The sequence below is a fragment of the Populus trichocarpa genome, chromosome 1 (assembly GCF_000002775.5).
Source record: "Populus trichocarpa isolate Nisqually-1 chromosome 1, P.trichocarpa_v4.1, whole genome shotgun sequence".
NCBI classification, from domain to species: Eukaryota; Viridiplantae; Streptophyta; class Magnoliopsida; order Malpighiales; family Salicaceae; genus Populus; species Populus trichocarpa.
In genome coordinates this window covers 21,850,623-21,872,760 of record NC_037285.2, presented here as the reverse complement: position 1 = coordinate 21,872,760, position 22,138 = coordinate 21,850,623, and the positions used below count along the sequence as shown (strand labels likewise).

The 22,138-nt window shown below is 34.0% G+C and overlaps 1 protein-coding gene across 2 annotated transcripts; it reads left to right on the top strand.

Annotated features, from left to right (window-relative positions):
• The first annotated feature begins 673 nt into the window (after window positions 1–673).
• LOC7473002 (uncharacterized) lies at window positions 674–21,287 on the top strand. 2 transcript variants are annotated; one of them, XM_024585340.2, is made up of 25 exons: window positions 674–1,182; window positions 3,001–3,168; window positions 5,380–5,454; window positions 7,622–7,700; window positions 8,098–8,162; window positions 8,344–8,433; window positions 8,575–8,664; window positions 8,807–8,893; window positions 9,225–9,308; window positions 10,335–10,454; window positions 10,979–11,007; window positions 11,103–11,235; window positions 11,961–12,437; window positions 12,712–13,256; window positions 13,366–13,429; window positions 13,544–13,640; window positions 13,771–13,937; window positions 16,802–16,927; window positions 17,631–17,701; window positions 18,609–18,674; window positions 19,276–19,348; window positions 20,162–20,281; window positions 20,396–20,473; window positions 20,685–20,735; window positions 20,841–21,287. In XM_024585340.2, exons 1-25 carry the CDS (start codon window positions 922–924, stop codon window positions 20,940–20,942), a joined length of 3,318 nt encoding a protein of 1,105 aa, XP_024441108.1. In that variant the 5' UTR covers window positions 674–921; the 3' UTR covers window positions 20,943–21,287. The 2 variants fall into 2 exon arrangements, with proteins under 2 accessions (XP_024441108.1, XP_024441112.1); XM_024585344.2 differs by having other exon boundaries at window positions 675–1,182; window positions 18,612–18,674.
• The last annotated feature ends 851 nt before the right edge of the window (window positions 21,288–22,138 follow it).

The following is a 22,138-nucleotide window of genomic DNA, read 5'->3' as shown; positions in this document are numbered from 1 at the left end:
TTCGTGTCATGAAAGTCTGATAACTAAATAAAAAAAAATTACCCTTAACAAACTAAATTAAACAAAAAAAATTCATTTAAAAAAAACACAAAGAAAAAAGAAAAGAAAAAAAACCTATAAAGGCATTAAAAACAAAAAAAAATTAAAAACAAAAAAAATGTTATAATATAATTATAATAATAATAATAATTATTATTATATATAATCACAATTAAATTAAAAGGCATGGGAAAACAACAGTGCTTTCCCTACACTTTTAGAGTATTACTTAATTGGTAATGACTCTTCTGGAATACTTAAATTATGTTTAGTAATGCACCTATTCGTGATAGATGAAGAGTCCATTAAAGTATTTATATATTTTAGTTTATTATAATTTTTTAATAGTTTTAATATTTTGATTAAAAATAATAATTTTTAAAAATTTATTTTTTAAATATTTTCTATTAAAAAAACTTTTAAATAGGATACCCAACACGTAATTATAAAAAAAATTAAGAGGGTCTGTTTTTGGATTTCAAAAATAGTTTTGAAAAAAAAAAATATTTTTTAATATTATTTTAATATATTAATATCAAAATATTTTTTTTTAAAATATTTTTTTTATACATTTACAACAATTATATACACACTAGTAACATTTTTCAAAGGTCAGCCAGGCATTAACACCTACGAAAAGTCTTCAAAAGATAAATACATGATATCAACATATAACAATACCAATGGTAGAAATAAAAAGAGAACATGAAATCCAAATTCACTCCCAAGAAAACTCACATTCTCCGATCCAAAAAAGGAAGTATCAGATCTCGATCGAAAGAAGAAAATTAAATAAATACACACACAGTGTTTAATTAAAATGTTGTATTGTTGCAGTAGCAGTAGCAGTAGCGAGGTTAGATCTCAGAGTTCGGAGTTGAAATGCAGCCAAATCTGTTCCCAATCGGTAGCGTGTTAGGGAATCCTTTTCTGTTAAATGCTGATTTAGGAGAAGACGGTGTTGGTTTTGGATTTGAGCGCTCCAGATTATTCTTTTTGGTTCCGTTTTTATTGTTACAAGGAGTAGGAGGAGGAGGAAGCAGCGGCGAAATGGATTTGTCTAAAGTTGGTGAGAAGATTTTGAGTTCTGTTCGCTCTGCTAGATCTCTCGGTCTCTTGCCTCTCACTATTGATCGACCTGAGGTATCCGTTTTGTTTTTGAAATTGATGCCTTTTGTATTTGTTATTTTGATTATTTCTATTTGGAAAGCTTAAATTCTATATTTTTTTTATTTAATCGTGATTTGTGAACCCTAGCAACGCAATGCAATTCTTGAACTTCCAAATTTTTTTTTTTTGGGTGGTTGGAACTCGAATGAGGTGAGGAAGGGTGATGGTATGCGTAACAGAGATTTATCAGAAATGGTTGAAAGATTTTGTGCCGCTTGTAGTGGAAATGTTGCTCTTTTTAGCTTGATTCTTGGTGGGGCATGTCGCTAGTAGAGGAGTAATTCTCCGGTTTTCTTGTTAGTTAGGGATCGGAGTAGTTTTCAGGTCTTCTTGTTAGTTAGGGATGTGAATGCTTTATTTAACTCTAAAGGTGTTAGTGCTGTTTGTGGGAGTTCTGCCGAGATTGGAATTTGGAATAAATGCTATTTTTCTTGACATGCTTTGTGATGCATTGGAGATTCCTGAAGAAAGATTGTCTTTATTGGAGGTAGGTGGTATTTGGTATTGCGGTCCAATTGTAGTTTTGAAAATTTTTGAATTAGTTTTAGCTTCCAAATTTTTTTTTTGTGTTTTTGAAACGTTTTAATTTGTTAATGTCAAAAATAAATTTTAAAAAATAAAAAAAATATTATTTTGATGTATTTTCAAGTGAAAAACACTTTAAAACGAAAAACATTTTGAAAAATAATATTTACCACACTCCTAAACAGGCACATAGTCTTGAAAGGGTTGTATTAATCATGCTGTTATTTGAGGAGTTTTTTTATTTTTTTTTTATTTTTGACGGGGAAGGTGGAGTTGATAGAACTATCTTTTGTTGAACCTATTTGGAAGGCAGTTGTTCCTTCTAAGGTTGATTCTTCCCCCTTCTCTTTTTGTTCTTTTAGGAACTGGTGTGTGGGATTATGTTGACTATTGACAATCTCGTAAAAAAAAGGTTGATCAGTAGGGTTTTCTTTAATAAAAGGGCAGCTGAATGGAATGGCACTTTTACCATTTTTACTTCAATGCCGTGGGAGCATATCTACAATGAAGGGGATTGGTAAGATGCTTATATATTTAGTTGAAGTATGAACATGGAGATGTACCTACTTGTGTACTGATTACAGCAATAGGGTTGCTTTAATTCCTCTAGCTATTTTCTGACTAATTTAAGGAGCCTAATATAAAGACTTCAGATCTTTGGAACAGGGAGCAATAATTTGTTGATAATACTCTGGTTATTTGTTTTGCAGATTCCTTTTACGCTTATTGGTTTCTTGTTTTTCTTTATGGGTTCTCTTTAGTAGAGTTTTGTAAAGATCTATTTCTTTCTAGCTCTCTCCCTGACTTTCAACTTCTCCTTAACCAACTTTCTTGCGGAACTCTGGCAGCAAATTGGTAAAAAACTCTGAATATTTTCATCAACAGTTCAACATATTATGTAAACACCCATCCAGTAGCTCTCATCATATGCTATGCATTGAAAACTCCGTTTTCATTAAAAAATGTAACTGAACATATTATCAAGAGTTGAATCTCTGAAACATTTCAGTTTCTGAGCTTTAGTGCCACAGCACCAGCAAGAGGTTTCTTTGGTTCAATCTTGAGCTGGTTGTAAAATATTACTCTTGTGAGTGATTGGCTCACCATCCCTTGAACAATTCACATAGACTATAATTTTCACGGAACAAATTTAGTAACAGTCTCTGAAATTAACTCATCCTCACTGTTTATGAGGAGATCTTTCATTCAAATTGCTAAAGTCATACAAGTCATACAGGCAGATTTTGATTCTTATTTCCCTTTCAGGTTCCAGCTCGAGCTGCAGCAGCAGCTGCTGTTGCTCGCGTGCTTGCAGGAATGCCTCCTCATCAGCGGTTTAATCTTCCTTCAAGTTCTGAAGAACTACGATCAATATATGGAAGCATACCACAAGGTCACATGGTGGAGGAGCTGGAAGAAGACTTCTATGAAGAGGTTCCTACATGCTTTAAATTTTCTTCTGTTTCTATGTAGCATGTCAATATTGTTTTTATGAACATGGTTTATTTATCAGAAAATGCTGCTAGTCTATTTGTAGCAAGAATTATTGATAGAACATCACTAGCTATTTTTCTAATTTACTCCACGTCTTCATGATATGCCTTGAATTTTTTTTTTATTTGTGCAAGAGTTTAATCAATCATGGTATCAAATGCTCAGACCTTTGGCTCCCTTTGGAATTTTTCCATTTACCTTTATCTGTCTCTTTTCTATTAGTCTAATGTCGCAAGATAATTGTAAGTAAACAATTGAATGACTTTAATTAAGAAAAGCACAATCAGAAGAAAAAAAGTTGAATTTCTTGCAGCAGTGGCAACTTCACTTCTAGCAGATACACGTGACACCAATAAACTGCTTAAAGAATTGAAAAGTTAAAACAAAATCACACAAAAGAGTTTCACTTGTGAGACTTTGAATTCCAAAGCCTCAAAATTTCTCACTTCTCCAACCACAGAAAATCACATTGATTGTTTGCTTTCTTTCCGTTTCCTTGTCTACCACTTTTTAAAGCAAACTTGCAGAGTATTTTAAGCACAGAGTAGACTGCAATAACTTTCTGATTTAAAATCACTTCTCTCTCTCTCCTCACACACACACACACACACACACACACTAGCAGATGTCTGTAGAGTTAATCAATTTGTCAAATCAAATGGTGATGTCATTTTAAGGATCTTAAGATTGGATAGCTCTTTTTGAGATAAAAAAGTTTCCCATATGACACCATCAACATGGTCCTCAAATGCCATGATTATTTCATGGTCATTTGCTCCTGAACCAATTGGATATTGGTTTAGTGTTTTATATCTAGCTATGATGTTTGTGTTGGCTCGATTTGAGATCAGGAGACATGAGTGGCTAATGGTGAAGTTGGCTTTTGATAATACTGATGAAGAGAGGATCTGAACCTTTTGCTTTCAATATCTGATAACATCGAGAGAGAAAAACCTATTAGATAATAAAGGTCAAACGTTGACACACTGGCACAATATGCAGTCTCTTAACTGGTTGAGTAGCCTTTGATGTTGGCTGTTACTTATCAAATTGTGGGTGAATAAACCAAACAAATATAAAAAGGCTCCCAATTGACTAATTGAGAGAAATGAGCTAATTTATGTGTTTTTGGCCACAGATAAATCTTGTGGACATAGGTGGAGTCTCTCAGAATCAGTCATTGTCTAGCCACAAGAGAGATGTGTGCCTCAGTCATTGCTAGTTACAGTGGTTCTGATATCATGAAACCCAGGGGGAAGGGGTACTTTTGAGAGCTAGAAGTGATGTTCTTTATAGATCAGTTCCAACAAGTCCTTTCTATTAGCAAGGAAGAAGGAAGATATTAAATAAGGTGCCAAAACTGGGATTATTTATCCTAACTTGTGTTACCATAAAATTACCTTGCTACTGCTCAAGTTGAGAATAGCATGGTCTTTATGACAGCTCCTTATTTGACAGGCAACCATTTGAGGAGGCAATGCTATATATGCTTTTGTTTAATCCTACATAACACCAAGCTACACATGCTGGCATTAGTGAGCAAAAGATGTTTTCTTAATATTCTCGGCAAGTTGCTTTGTAGGTGCTGATTCTGCAACTTAAGAAGGATTACATGTAACTCTGAGCATATAATGTTTTTGGATGACAATACTCTTGTATTTGTCTCGAACTATGAGTGGGTTTTGTGGAAAGGAAAGATTTTTAAGACTTTTTTTGGAATATGCCATTTCTGCTGTCTTATTCAGAACTTGGTTGGAGATTAATGCTATAACTTTTAAGAATCAGTTCACCTGGAGAAAATTCTTGTGGGATGTGTAGCTTTTCTCCCTACTTTTCAGTTTCATGCTTGGTACTTTTGGGGGAATTTTCTTGACTGATAATGATATTCAGCTGGTTCAGGCTACTTGTTTATGATTTTTCTTTTTTCTTTGCTTTCATGATTTGGAAGATGAGCCACCATACAACATGATTTTGCTGTACTTTTCAGTTAGTTGATATAATGTTCGTTTATAAAAAAATTTCTTTTGCCCTCTACACTCTTACTGAACTTTTCAATTTTATTTCTGTTTCTTAGAATATGGGTGGTTGAGTATGCATTGAGCTAATGTTGTGCTGATTTATTAAAAGGCTGTTGGGCATCATCATGTGCAGGATTTTGATCCAGTTAGGCATATTCTAGAGCATGTTCCATCTGAGGAAAACGAGTTAACGTATTTTGAGGAACAGGTACTTCTAGCAAAATATCATTGATATTTTACTCTCTTTGGATGTATTCACAGGATGTGGGCTGAATATTGCATGGTAATTGGATGGTCTTTCTTTTGTGTTATCTGATGGTATGTAGGATTATAATGTCATCATTGTATGTTCTACATGTAGAGAAATGATTGTTTTAATCAATCATGAAATCATGAATAGTATAAAAACAAAGTGGCCTCAAAGTTGCATGTAAATTATACCAAGCAATGTTGTGTCTGTCATGTTGTATCCATGTTAGATAATTCGTGAAGGATACTCACTTACATAAATGGAAGAGAAATATCTGGTACTCTTTGAGGTTGTTCCTACCACGTATACATGGGGTTTGCTTATTATAAATATCCATAGACCCCATAAATATGCAAACGGAAGGGCTTATACTGTTGGAGTACGCAGACTAACTCTTTTGCCCTTTTATTGATGATTCTTGAAAGTTTGGAGGAGCTCTCTTACATTCTTTTGTAACTAGTATCTACTTCTACTTTTATTTGTCTAAAAGAGGAAATATTTGAGACTGTATGTGTAAAATATGATGTGTTAACTTTGGTGTTTAGCTTGGCCCAAAATTTATGTAATTTTCCATAACTGAATTTGATGATTAGTCAATATTCTTCAGGGAAAATAATATGCCTTGATACCTGATTGGTGAATATTGGTTGGGATTTTCCTATGTTCATTATGTTTATTGATATTCTAACTCACATACATTATGTGACAAACTTTATAAACAAACCTAAAATTATAAGTGTTCTTTGGTTATCTTCAGCTAGTTTCCTATGCTTGTTGCTCTATTTGGTACTCACTAAGAATATGATGACGACTTCATAGTGATGATAATGTCCATTACATTGCCTGCATTTCCGTGAGGATTATTTCTAGTATTTGGGCACCTAAAGTGGACCTGTTCATGATGATACAAGAGGCATGCCTTGCCACATTATTATGCTTTTTGGATGCTTCTTGTGCCATGCATTCTAACCACAACCAATTCCATGTTAAATGCATTAGTTGATTTTACATTAGTTTGATTTCTGGTGGTGCATGGAACCTAAATTGGGATAAGTATTGGAAACAACAGCCACAAATTTAGAATTTCTGGGAATTCATCACCTTAAATATTTTTGACTTTCACTTCTCATGGAATTCAAAATCCATATGCCCAAAAAAATAAAATAAAAAAATCCGTGCAAACAATTGAGATATATTTATCTGAGTCCTATTCTCCTCTACAGCCACTTCCATCAATTACCACCACTATTCTTACCGAAGTTGGCACATAACTACATTTGTTTCTGTGCTTGTCACTGCCACCATCATTGCCAAAAGACATATTGATTATTGTGGTGTCATCGATGACACCACAATAAGATGTAATGTGGTCATAATAGGGATGGTAACTGGTGACAAAATGGTGATGAAGGAGTCAAACAATATTAGTAAATGCCAGCTCTCTTGCTAAGTTTGATACTAACACTGTCATCACCGCTGCCATCTGCAACCACTGTCACTGCTTTAGGTTGCTTATTCCACATCATGTAAACTACTGACATTGAACTGAACTAATTTCAGTTCAGTTAATTAAAGTACTGCAAATACTCTAAAGTTATAGCTCATTCGAATCTTTAGGGTGATAGTGATAAATAATGTGATTTTCAATACTTAGATCTTTACCTAAAAGAATGTGGTTGAAAGTATGTGCATTTAAGGAGTGTTCAACCTGCACAAGCACGACATTAGTCTGAATCCAATTCTACGAACTAGTTCTTTGATAGGAGTTTTCCATGATCATTCTTTCTTTGTGTTTGTGTTTGTGTTTGTGCATAGTAAATAGATTTATACAACGCAAGGGCAAGTATAATGTTGTTGAGAGTGTGATGATGGAGTTTATGCTTTTATTTGTTGCTATTATGGCTTATATTTTTTTCTTGTACTGCCAGTGCATGTCCCTTTTAAACTCACAGAATTCCATGCACTTGCAGACGCCATAGTTGTTTGTTCATGTTTAAAGCTCATTACCAGTCTAAACTACCATATAGAATATGTTGTTGCACTTTGTCTTTTCACAGAATTGTTTTTTCAAATATTTTTCTGCAATTAACTGACTGCAATTCAACATGGATTCTTCTTTTTGTAGGCCACTCTTAGATTAGCACAACTAGACAGAGTAGCAGAGCGTTTATCTCTTCATGTCATGGAGCATCATGAAGTAATGGGTAAGGCGTTATTAGATTTCATTTAGACATGAAAATTTTGCTAATATTTTGTTTTGATCAAATTAAGTTTTTGCATGTACATTTATTAATTGTCACATATCTAATTCAAGGTTATCTTGAGAAGTTTTGTGTTCTTAATCTTTGCTAACCTCCTTTCCCATTTGTGCATTAAATGCTTTCGGCACTTTTATGAGTTTATGCGATGCTGTTGTACATGTACCTTGACATTAACTTATATAATATAGTTAAGTTTTGTCATTTTAGTAATTTCCCTTTTCCATGCATTTATATTGATCAAGTAAAGAAAGCTTGGAGTGAAATTATAAAATTTTAATTATAGAAAAAAGTCTGTGTAGTCCTTCTTTTGAATGAGATGTTTATACTTGCTTCTGGCCAGTGAAGGGGATGAATTTGGTGAGGGAAGTAGAGAAAGATTTAAAGGTTGCTAATGTCATCTGCATGGTAAGCATTCCTGTGGTGTTTTCCTTAATGATTAAAGGGCCTTAGTCAAGAAGGATACTTGTAAGAAATGCATCTATTTTTTTCCCTTCTAAATTCATGATGTGGGTGTGTGTTTTTGAGGATGCTATTGTCACCACTGCTTCTCTTTCCGGATCTGGATATCCATCATTTTGTTTTGCAGAATGGTAGAAGGCACCTGACTTCATCGATGAATGAGGTTTCTAGGGATCTTGTAGTGAATAGTAATTCCAAAAGGAAACAAACTCTCCTGGTATGCTCATCTTCCTGGATATCTTAGTAATAACATCTAAACATTTCATTCTTTGTGGATTATTTTTTCAATCAAGAATATATCGATGTTTGGAGCTGCATTTGATAAGTATGAATTATGAAACACCTTTTCCATTTTCAGGACATGCTTGCAGTATTAACTGAGCTTCATCGTGCATTGGACATGCAAGTGGCACTTGAATCCCTGGTTGAAAAAGGAAATTACTGCAAGGTTGGTCAATGCATCTTTTTTGCTAGTGGTATCCTATGGTGTTATGGACTTCAGTTCTCAACCTTCCTTCTCTGCGAAAAATGTGGTCTATTTTCTTGTTTGCTGTGTCAGAGAATTCCACTAAATTGTGTTTTTCTCCCAGGCATTCCAAGTCCTATCTGAGTATTTACAGCTATTAGATAGTTTCTCAGAGCTTCCAGCAATACAGGAGATGAGCCGTGGAGTTGAGGTGAATAGAAATAAGAATTAAACATACAACTACTATTCTTTATCAAGCTTTTGTGATTCTTTTTTATTTTAATACATTTTTCTCTTGGCTTAAACAAAAAACTCATCTATCATTCAAACCAAATTAGTCTTATTTTGTTTTTTGTCTTACGTTTAATAATGCATATATCAAGAAATCCAAGTTCACTGTTGCTGTTTCCCAGTTTTTTTCGTTCTCATGCTTCATTATTTCGCCATTTGATTTATTGTGACTTGAAGCTCACATTGGTGACAGACAGTTATACTTGAGCAACTTTTCCCTATTCTTGTAACTGGTTTTGATTTTCATACAGGTTTGGTTGGGAAGAACCCTTCAAAAGCTGGATGCCCTTTTGCTGGGAGTGTGCCAGGAGTTCAAGGAGGAGAGTTATATAACAGTCAGTATATTGATCCTTTGTTGTGTAAAGGATATTTATCTTATTCAAATTTCATATTATTGTCAAAATTGCTATTTTTATATATATATTTTTTTCATGTAACTTTATTCATACAAGTGGTTTGTTTTATTCAATGCTATATGTTGTGTTTTTTTTTTTTGGTTTTTGCTGTAGCTTTTTTTTTTTCACAAGATGATTTTTATAAAATTTCATGTATATGATTAGTGGTATCATTCTGGATTTGGGACGTCATCTCTTCTATCAACTGAAAACTGGTAGTTTAACTGTTAATGAGTTTTTATTTTTCCACAAGATTATTATAGAATGTCATGTGTATGCTTAATGTAACCATCATTCTGGATTCGGGACATCATTTCCTCAATCAACTGAAAAATGATAGTTTAAGTGTTAACATTTCTGGGGCGTTGTATCAGAAACTGAGGAATGGATTTTGCTCCTCTAGCTCAGCTTGGGGTTTCTGGAGGGGTTAGCTCCATCTCTTGCATAACTATTAGAAAATTGAGAGAAAAAATGATAGCTTTCTCTAGATCTTATCTAACCATGTGTGCTCCTCTAGCTCAGCTGGGTTTTTCTGGAGGGGGGTTAGCTGTATCTGTTGCATAACTATCAGACCATTGAGAGAAAAAAATGATAGCTTTATCTTGATCTTGTCTAACCATGTTCTCTTCCTCCTCTTTTTTGGTTAACATTTTATTCTCTTGTTACCAGACATTAGGTATTTGAGTTTTGAATCAGCTCATGTGCACCTAAACAAGAAACACTTTTGCAACAAAATTGTGGATTGGTAGTATTAAAAAAAAACTTATGTTTTCTCCCCTCACCCTTGTATTAGGTTCATGTTGTTTTACATTTTCTCACAATCCCCCTTATTTTATGAATAATAGACATGAGTAGTCAGAGACTCGAAGTATGTTATCTTGGCAAACTGAACTTGAAGAATCAGTAGAACCACTAGCAGTGTGCAAAATTGAAGATTCAAATGATAGATTGTTACAATTTGTACAGGTAGTTGATGCATATGCTTTAATTGGAGATATCCCTGGTCTTGCTGAAAAGTTGCAAAGCTTCTATATGCAGGAAGTTTTATCAGAAACCCACTCTGTGTTGAAGAATACTGTGCAGGAGGTGGTACAACTAATTACTCCCTCTGTTCCAAAGAAATTGTCTGCCTTTCTATTTTTGTTTGTCCCAAAATGATTGTTTGGTCGAAATATTAAGTCACATATTTTCCTACAGTGCTCCTAATTAAAGCTCATTTTACAGGAGACCTACAATTGGAAAGGGGGTCTTTAGAAATTATGGATAAAATTGATGATATGGAGTATCAATTAATAACATTATTAATATGTGTGAAAAGTCAAATATGACAATTTCTCTGGTTCAGATGGAGCATGATTTTATAAGTGAAATCAGTTTCATATAATCAGTAGTGGGCAAGATATAGATAGCTCAGTTATGAATTTCCAGTCCAAAATCTCTCTCTGCACCAACACGCTTATTGATGCATGCGTTGAGGTTGTTTAAAATCTCAACTTCTTCACAGGGTTTTCCCCTTCAAAATTTCTTTCCTTTTTTAGTCCTCCATGGAAATTAATGTCAACTATCTTCCTAAGGTAAACTTTACTCAGATAACTGATTAACTTATGCAGGATCTGGAAATACAGATGCAGAACAGTAGGTACTTTCTTTTCACTTTAACTGTTTCTGTATTGAATCCATCATAACTCAATTATTTTTATATGTTACATAATTTTTTTGTGCATTTCATTCCAGACTTACCTACAGTGATCTAAGCCTTCAGATACCTGAATCTAAGTTCAGGCAGTGTTTGTTGAGAACATTAGCGGTCTTATTCAGGTTGATTAGTTCCTATCATGAAATCATGAACTTCCAGCTGGAGAACAAGGTCAGACTATATTCTTTATATACCCTGTTTATTTTTATTTTTTTCCTTTTCCTTACTTTTATGGGATGTTTTCAGTCCTCTCCACAACAAGGTCAGGGCTTGCAAACATTGATGGTTAAATTGAGTACCCTAAAGCTTTCTTTCCCTATCTATCTTTATCCATTTTTTTGTTTGTAAACTTTGGATGGTTGCTTAAATATGTTTCTAAACTAGCTGTGTAACGGTTGTGGATTGTCATTTAATTTAATGGATCATATTGGACTGTTAATCATTTGTGCGTTGTTTCTGCATCTAGTGCCTTGTTTTTTAGTTTTTTATTAGTAATAGTATATTTTGGTTTTGTTTTCTCACTACACATTTTATGGTGACATTATTACCAATCATAGATGAGGCGCATTAATTCTGGAAAACCTAGAATTCTTACATGAAATGAAGCTAAACAACTTAAATGTAGATCTTTTACACCAACCCATAGCCTCTTAAACCAAGATTTTTTTTTTCTGTTAATCGAAATCACGGGGATAATAGAAGCAGTATGAGTTGGAAAGCTTCCATGATTACCAGAGACAAGTTTTTCCACCCTTGAATCTATTTTAGTCAGAAGGTATTTTTTGTATTTCTTATGTAGTGTTATAAATAACATTGGTTCTGCAATGTCAGTTGTTTCTTCTGTTCACGTGTTTGTTTCTCTCATTTATCCTCAAAACTTGTTCACTGGTTTACAGGATTCGGCATACCAAACATCTGACATGAAGCAGGATTCCTTAGGAAGCAATGGATCTCCCCGTGAATCTGTAGATAGAATGCTTGGTTCATCTCCTACCGAGGAATCTACAACAACGTACATGTATTTAGATTCCAATTTTGATGCAGATGAAACTAGAAGTAATGGCGGTGAAGCATCAATCAGTGGATCTCCTTGGTATCATCTGCGAAAAGATGCGACAGCATTTGTTTCACAAACACTTCAGCGAGGTCGAAAGAATCTTTGGCAGCTTACAACAAGCCGAGTATCAGTGTTGCTTTCTTCTGCAGTTATTAGCTCTATGAGCACACACCAATTCTTGAAAAATTATGAAGATTTGAATGTATTCATCTTGGCTGGGGAAGCCTTCTGTGGAGTTGAAGCAGTTGAGTTCAGACAGAAGTTGAAGGCTGTATGCGAGAACTATTTTCTTGCATTTCATCGGCAAAATATTCATGTAAGTTGTTGCCAGGGTTAGTTTGTTTTACAATTTTAGTTTTCTTTGCTCGTATCCCTGCTCTGTTAGGTATGATACATTTACCTTCAGAGCTTTATTACCCCCCTTCAAAGTAAAGTTTGATTAGTCAATAAATTCACTTTGTTTCTTATTTATTGTCCTGTCACATTAACATAACTTGCTTTTATGTGATTCTAATAAAATTTCTTATCTAAATTCTGAATATCTAATTCTTGGAAAAACAATATAATTTTTTTTCTTAAAACTTTTTCAGGCACTCAAAATGGTTTTGGAAAAGGAAAGTTGGCTGAAATTGCCACCAGATACAGTCCAAGCAATTAGTTTTGCTGGGCTTGTTGGCAATGGGGCTGCCCTGATAGTTCCATCTCATGGTATCTCTTCAAATGCAAAATTGCATCACTCTAACAAATCAGTGAATTCCATTGATGCCACTATCAAAAAGAGTGGATTTACCTCTTGGATTAAAAGTGGAAATCCATTTTCTCCAAAAATAATCTCCACTTCAGTGGAAGGCCACAGTTCATCCCTGCTTAATGGGGCACCTGCTGGTGAATATGATGGACATGCTAATGATAGTTATCACGGTGATCAGGCGTCTCCCCATAGTGGTGGTGCAAGTCATAAAAATGGAACTCCTGTTTCAGAAGATGAAAATGAAGATCTTCTTGCAGACTTCATTGATGAGGACAGTCAACTCCCAAGTCGAATTTCAAAACCAAAAGCTCCTAAAAGTAACTTTTCACATTGTAAAGATGATGAGATATCTGCACAGACAGGATCATCTCTCTGTCTTCTCAGGTGCAAAGCCATTTTGTGCTGTTAACTAATAACTATTTGTACGTGGATATTATAACCTGCAACTATACATAATTGTGCTTTATTGAGCTGTGTTTATTGTGGATGTTAGATCAATGGACAAGTATGCAAGGTTCATGCAGAAACTAGAAATAGTAAATGTTGAGTTTTTTAAGGTATTTTATACTGTCTACATTTCTTGATTCTTTGTCTTCTATTTATTTAACTTTAAAAATCTATAGTTTTTTTCCCCTCTAAATTGTTTTTCCTGATTCAGTATAGTTTTGCAGGGTATATGCCAGTTGTTTGAGATTTTCTTCTATTCTGTGTTTGAAACATTTGGTCAGCAGAACTCTAATTCAAATGGAAAATCTGACCCTCTCAATTGTAAGGGTTCCTTTTTTCCTCCAAAATTCCATCCTGTTCCATGTTGATCAATTCTGATATGCTCCTTCACCCCTAATCAGCTGCTACTATTTTGAACTAAGTACCCATAATTCATGTCTGTGGTATCCAGATCGGCTGAAGACTGCTATATCCAGAATTACACAAGATTGTGACCAATGGATAAAGCCCCAGCTGACCCCTGTTTCATCCTCTTCCCCTACGTCTTTGAGTACATATATGCATGGAGATGTAACACCGGCTAGTCCTCCAAATCATGCCACATCCTTTGGTCTCAAGGTATTTATGCAAGAATAATTTTGCAAAAGTAATTTTTTTCTGAATAGAGAAATATTTTCCAATCCATTGTGTGCCACCTACACAAGACGAGAGTGTACTTGAATTAATCAAAATTTTGTTTCCCTAAGAAATGATGATGGAGAACCAAGAAAGACTTCTAGGATTTATTTCAATAATTTTTTTTCTTTACAGTTATTATAAATTTTACTGTTTCGAGCCTTTTTTGTTTTATTTTCTGTCAAGTAGTTTTTATCGAAAGCATTCTGTTTCTTATTGAGTAGTGTTGGGTTTGGGTTTTCTATTTAATAATTCAATTATGGTTGAATTATGTAAAAGCTTCTATTTCTTAAGTTTCAAGAGCCATTTTTTTGATGATCAGGGGACTGACAATAAATAGATAGATAGATTGTTTTCCATCCCTATAGTTCTTCACCAGTTGGTTTTCCCTGATGGAGATATCAAAAGAAGCAAAACTAATGTTCCTTTGTGTCACGGTTATTTCTGTAACATCCTGATCTGCTGGGAAATCTGGAAAATTGTCTTAGTTTAGTTTTTGTTTAGTACGTTGTATTCTACTAGTTCTAAAGTAATTACCTTTATTAGGTTTTTCCTATTCTAAATAGATAATAAGTATTTTCTTATAAGAAAATAAGTCCATGTTGGCCTTTGAGTACTATATCAACTCTATATAATGAATCTTTCAATATTTTAATAACATTTGATGAATAAAATTCTAGCAATTTGCTTTTGATTGTGACTCAATCTATCACCTTTTAAGAACCATCGGTGTGAAGCTTAGGTATTTCTATCCTTTAGGTGTGACTCATAGAAACCCTATTAGTGTGACAAATAGTTTCTACAATTTCCAAGAAAACCCCATCAATCTAATCTAAAAACATCTCATCAATAGACCTAAACAACCTCTCATGCATACCTAATCAACCCTATAACAATAACACGTCAAAGATTTTGCCTAAAATCTCCAAAAATTACTGTTCACGCCTCTATATACAACCCTAAACAGCCTTTAAAAGTCTCATCCAGAACTGCCCCTAAGTTGTCCTGCCTTCTGTTATCCTGTACTTTGTCTTCCTTGGTTTAGAATCACTGTTGCAATTTTGTTTGTGATCGTGGTACATTGGTTATATTGGCATTCATGCTAGTATTAGATTTGGTTTGACCTCTTCTGTGCTGGGATGCTTGATTAAACACATCAAGTTGTTTGGTAATGAATTGTTATGTTGTGTTGTTAGTAAAATCACTTAAATTAAATTACCATTAAGGACAACTAAAATTAAACATTTTCTTTAAAAAACTATATGAATTGCTTAAGAAATTATTTCTTTTTTAAAAAAACACAAATATCATATAAAAACAAGTTTAAAAGAAACAATAATAAAAACCTTACATGGTTTTTTTAGTAAACATAGTTATCAAATAATTTAATTATAAGCTGAGAACTAATATACTTGGAATAAAATAATTAGGATTAGTTAATTTTAATATATTTAATGTTATTAACTTTGTAATTAAATATTAGTTAATTACTATATATAAAGAAAAAATGATTTGGGTTCGTTAATTCTAAAATATTTATTTTAGTTTTTTAAATAAAATAATCAGCCTTCCATTTCAAAATGATCACTTCTCATGCTTTTTGAAGTGGAAGCTTATATATATTTAACCTGTTTTTTTATAAAATTAACCTTCCACTCTCAAAAGTTAAGCAATTGATTTTTAAAATCCTAATCAAACGCTTTTTTATTGTTTTCTTTTAAAGTAAAGTATAAAAGTTAGAAAAATAGACAGCCAAACATGCTCCTAGTATTGTAATTTCACTAGAAAAGATAAATACTGATACTAAAATTTAAATAACTAAGTTCTTAATTTCATGAAAAATACTTTCTTGCTTATCTCATTTATATGATAATAATTTAACAATTTAGCTTAGTATACCTGAAACTAAGAATTTCTAAAAAAAAAATAATTTAGCAATTTAGCATAGTACACTTAAAACTAAGTTAGCATAAATAAAACAAAATAAAAAAAATCAAGATTAATAGCAATGAGGTCTGTGATATTGGTATGGATATCATTTGTGAACGACCCATCGGTCATTGTGTAACCTAACGCTCGTTGTTTGATTTTGACTTTTTTTTTCTTCTCTCTTAATGCTTCTCTCTACCTACATCAAAGTAGACATTGAGAGTGTGCCCTTCCCAGTGCAACTGTTTTGACTTTGAAGTGCGTAGTGACCAGGATAAAGATCATCACTGTTCTTGATGTTCACTGAAGTAGGGTCATGCAATAGCCAATTATAACTTGTTTGGTATTCATGATATGCCGTTGATTGTAGAAAGCAGATCAGTGCATTTTTTTCCCCGTCTGTACATATGGAGAATCATCCACCTCTGTTACACAGGACACATTTATTTTCTCTAAGAAAAAGGATCTTTTGTTCTGGCCTTGACACTGACAGCATTTTTGCCCTGCTGAGAAGGTTGAGCTCATAAATATTAGGAAATTAGTGTTGTAAAATGTTTGGCAAGTTTATTGGAGTTTTGACTCTCGTGGATGCCCAATGGCCATTATTGTCACTTTCATTATCATGCTATCCTGTACAATGAAACTTATCACATTATGATTCAGTCTTGTATAACAAAACTATCAAAAGCAGATCTTGCATTTCAATGGGTTGTCGTATGCTGCATGTGTATGAATACATATATAGCTACAATGAATGTGCAGTGGCTTCTTGATTATTAAAAACTCTTAATTGCTATCAGCTAAATTTGTTTGTTTGAATTTACAAAAGAACTGTTCTGTAATCAGTATGCCTACAGTAATAGACCATTGTGTTGCAGGAAAGATGTGCTGCTGCTGATACCATATCTCTTGTTGCTCAAATATTACACAGATCTAAAACCCATCTTCAGTCAATGCTTCTTCAAAATAATCCAGCTATAGTGGAAGACTTTTTTGTCCTCGTGGTATATTTCCTTGTTTCTGTATTTTGGAGCATTTTTATTAGCCATAATTTTTTGAAATCTTTCAAAAATTATTTTGATACTGTATTAATGAGCTGTTAAATTGGATAATCGGAATCATATATTTTGACATTATATATGCTGTAGGAGAAAAGGACACTAGTATGAAATATGTTTGTCTGGGTATTATTCCATGTTCTAATATAGCTGAAAAACCATCTGAATTTCAGAAAGTAAATTAATTTTGCAATTGAATACTAGAGCCTGGGAGTTTACTTATCTATCCATGTGTGCACATCATGTTCAGATGGTTCCAGTTGCTAGGTTGTATAGGGTTTGGTCAATGAAAAGGAAATGTGCGATGGTGGAGTGGAAGCATCTAAATTTTGAGATTGTTGTTGGTTAAGAGAGAGGGAGGACTTGATCGCCCCCCAATAACCTACATTTCTTACCATAAAACTTGCCCATTACTTGAATAGGCATGCTCTTTATGTTCTCTTTTCATCTATTCAACCCTCTAATAAGTGAAGTTGTCCTATAACAAAGTTTGGACAATCATATATACCTGTTTGCTAAACTTCAGGGTAATCTTTCCTTATAAGTTTTTTTTTTTGGTTTTTACATGATGTTCTTATTTTGGTCCTTAATTTAGAAATAGATATTTTCATTCCTTTTCTATTGACAAGTAGGTTATTTTTTTTATCAGGTGGACTCTGTACCAGATGTTATAGAGCACTTACACCGGACCACTGCAAGATTACTTCTTCACATTAATGGGTAAGTTTAGAACTGAATAATGTTGATTGAGCCCTTCTATATTAATTAAATCATCGGATGTTCTTGTGGATTAATGAGCTGAATAATTTTAATGAAGCCCTATTGGATGCCCAAAGCCATTTCCAACAGCATTTCTCGTTGCGGATGATAACTTATGACTTTTATGTTGATTTAAGATGCATTTGATGGAACTGCTAATCTGTGTCAACTGTTCAAAGGTTCTTTAAAGCAGCCTTTTTAATGGCAAGTCAATTCCTATATCAAATGAAGTCAAATAACAATAATACGAGCAACCTTACTAGCCCTTGAAATTTGAAAATAACATAAAATGGAAACAGCCTGATTCCACTTAAATAAAAATCACAGCTTGTGAATGGATCATGAGTCAAATTTTGGAGACAAGTGAAGTATGATGCAGGATAATGTGCAAAGAAAAACCTATTTACAGGGCATGAAAGTTTCAGCTGGGGGAAGTTGGCATAACTATCATATTTAATATATTTGGTAATTAGATAAAACATTCGTAATCAGAAATGGAAGCTGTAGTCTGGAAACTCAAACAAAGTAAATTTCTTTAACGAGGAACACATGATTTGAGACAACAAAATTCTGACTTTAATAGACTCAGCTAAAGGAGGACTTGCAGCATCAAATGGGTGAGCTGTGAAAACATGAAGCAAATGCAGATTTTAATCGCTTTATCTGTGATAGGGATTGTTTACAAAATATGTTAGTTATTTGTCGGGTTGAAGGACATCCTGATAACTGTACCTAGATAAAACAAGATGATCAGTTTCCCAAGCAAAATACAATCAAAACTCAAGATTCCACTGGATTCTTCGTTACCTTTTAGTCAAAATTTTTGTTTGGTTCATTGCTACCATCTTTGATGCAAAGCACTTTTTAGCAGGTATGTTGATCGGATAGCTAATGCTAAGTGGGAAGTAAAAGAGCTTGGTCTAGAGCATAATGGGTATGTTTCATTCTCTCCCTTTTACTATAATTATATGCTCGTTTATATTGTTCGAGCATATTGCAACTTCCATGCTTTTAATGACCTTGATATCATCAATCTCTTTTGTAATTTTTCCATTAAAACTGCGTGTTGAGTGTGTTAATTTCATAAATCAAAGGTAGGTTAGCTTGCAACATTTTCTAGTCATGTTAAAAAAAATATACTTACAATTTTCCTTTTTATTTATTTATAATATTTGTACTGCATTCTGTGCTATCAATTGAAGTTTTTGATTCACTGTCCTGCTCACTTACTCTGGTTGGCTTAGGGTGGAGTTTTTGTTTGATAATAAAACTTTACTTTGGAGCTTTTTTTGGTCATGACCTTGGTCCTTGCCTCTTGTGCTTTGTCCTCTGTGACACCCCCTCCCTCAACTTTAGCTTGACCCATGTTAGTCAATGGAACTAGTCCTTTATGTTGATTATGTTAGGTTTTGATTTTTGATATCTGTGGACTACATGATATCTCCTACAATTCTTTAATAGGTACCGAGCATATTTTTACAATAATTATCACTGCTATCACTTTATAATCCCTCTCATACGAGTTATATTGACAGGTATGTTGATTTACTTTTGGGAGAGTTTAAGCACTATAAAACGAGGCTTGCACATGGTGGAATTCACAAAGAGGTAATGGCTGGTTCACATCTCTGGAGGAGCAGCATTTTGTAAAATTTGGAATACAGAATTTACAACTTGATGCTCATCATTTGTTTTTTGTTTGCTAACTCAATATTTGTTAGATTAACATCCAAAAGATGTTGATGTTTTACATTCTGGATACACGAGAACTTTGAATAAATTTGTATGTGCACATATGCCGATAAATAAATGGGTTTCTTAGGCTGGCTAATTTACTGGTAGTAACCACTTGGTTAACAATCCTCCCAATCATTGGCCTTACCTCATCATAAATGGCATAATTTTGCTGTGTTATTGTGCTCTAAAAATCCTGTGATGATAACAAGGAGGAAACAAATATCTAAATATCTAAAATAAATGCATGTAAATCATGGATGTTTAATGTGCACTTCCCGAATGTTTGCTGCGAGTTGAAATGTGTGGATGAAGAGCAGTTCAAAAAACATTCAATATTACTCTTTCTAAGGCAGCAGATGTGGGATAGAATAATCTACTTGTGGTCTTCAGTCTTCCACTTTAGGGGCAGTTAGAGGGGTGTCTTTAGAGCAATTATTTAGTGGGACTACAGTACTTTTTTTTATGGTTTTGCTTTCTTCCTCTGTACTTTTCTACATCTTGTCATGGAGGACTTTTGTATTATTTTCTTCTCGGAATCTAATAATATCTTCATTTATATTATTTTGCTAATAGCTTCCGCCCGCCTGGTTATGATTATGTTCTAATTTTGTACTAATAAACATGTTTCTCATGTCCCAAAACTTGAATAACAAACTAATCTAAACTATATTTCTATCTTCATAGGCACAAGACCGTCTTTCAGAATATGGTGTTGAAATCGTTGCTGAAACCCTCATAGAAGGTCTATCACGGGTGAAGAGGTGTAGTGATGAAGGACGAGCTCTTATGTCATTAGATCTTCAGGTTCTTTCATAACTCATACAGGAATTTGTATTTTTCAAGATTTCCATTTTGCCTCTACCTCCTTTTGCACCTCTCAAGAATTGATAATTTAAGTGCTATCTAAATTCCTTTCAGGTTTTGATCAATGGCCTCCAGCATTTTGTCCCCGTAAATGTAAAGCCAAAATTACAAATGGTTGAAGCTTTCATAAAGGTAAGAATTAGCATGTTCAATGACACAATTTCTTAAAAACATGTGAAGATATTGGAGGAGAAATGATTAGTAGTGATCTTTGAGCCTTGAGGCTTCCTTGGTCAACCCATTTTCCTTGGTTCTTGGATACACGTTTCACTTAGAAATGCCTAGTGAACATTTTCACTATCAAGATTATTAATTGGAATTTTCATTCTCTCGACCCATACAGGCTTACTACCTTCCAGAAACCGAGTATGTACACTGGGCTCGTGCTCACCCGGTAAGAAAATTCTGCACCGGAACCGAGGAATTGTTTTATTGTTTTTAACATACTTCACCTGTTTCAATCTATCTTTCAATAATACAACTACACTTTTCCTCACAGGAATACACCAAAAATCAAATTGTTGGGTTGATCAATCTCGTTGCTGCAATGAAAGGTTGGAAGAGAAAAACCAGGTTGGAAGTGATCGAGAAAATTGAGTGAGCTGTGACTTAAGACAGTCATGTTAGTGTTTTGGGTATATAAAATCCTGCACCCCACCAATATATATTTTTTTTGTAACATGAATCGTGTATATTGCATAGTATTCCCATGCTTCTTGATTATGTTAGGTTGTATATCTTGTAATACATGGTTTTCCCTACGTGGGAATATCAAATGTAATTTTGGATCACATTAAACGGCCAATAATGAATTCGTAGGTAGATTTTATTTCAAGTACTCATGGCTGCAAATATTATGATCGAGGTGCTCATTTGTAACTGATCAAGAACAAAAGAACGTTTGAGAATTAAAGATTTGCAAAACCATTAGGTCTTTTTTGGAGTCTTTTCTGGTTTGCATTTTGCTGATTTTATTTTATTCTAATTTTCATAGCTCTCTCATGAACGGGAAAATGGCTTGCTTTGCCATACAAGGCATATCCGTGGTTAATGGTTTTTCATCTGTTATATTGCCAGTGTCTGAAATCAAGATAATAGCTTCCTTTTCTTGCTTTTCCTCTCACCTGTTGCATCATGCTGTGCAATTTGACCACTCCTGAACACTGCAGTAGAAAGGCACCATGTTTGATTCTTTCTACCGTACAGCAAAATGGTTGAAAGAACCCACCAGGAATAGTTTGTGCAGCACTTCGCAGCTCTCCATCGCTCACTGTAATTTTCAAGCACCATATTTAATCAGAGGATTTTTTTTCAGTTATCAGGGCGTCTGTATTTCCTAACCCCGACAATGATAAATGACTCGGCTAAGTTGACCTCTTCAATACAGATAGTAGTACTACGATAAAATTGAAGATAAAAACTAGTGTGAACTAGAAATCGCCGAGAGAGAGAGAGAGAGAGAGAGAGAGAGAGGAAATGGTGGAAAGTGGCTTCCTCTTGGCCTTATAATGGCACCACCTCTTGGCGTTCTTCTCTAACGTGGCCTTGTAAAGGCAACAATCCTTGGCGTGCTCATAAGCCAACCCCTAGGCTTCTAGGCTTGCGCCCCATCACGTGGTCACAACCCTAAGGCAAACCATTATAATGAAACACCTAGACAAGCAAGACGATAAGATAATTGAAAGGTTAATAAATAATGATTGGGCGATGCACGTTTAAAGCCTCACAAGGATCACCCCAACTATACACGAACAGGGTAAAAGAGTGCTATGAGAAGCACTTCACCTTGGTTGTGAA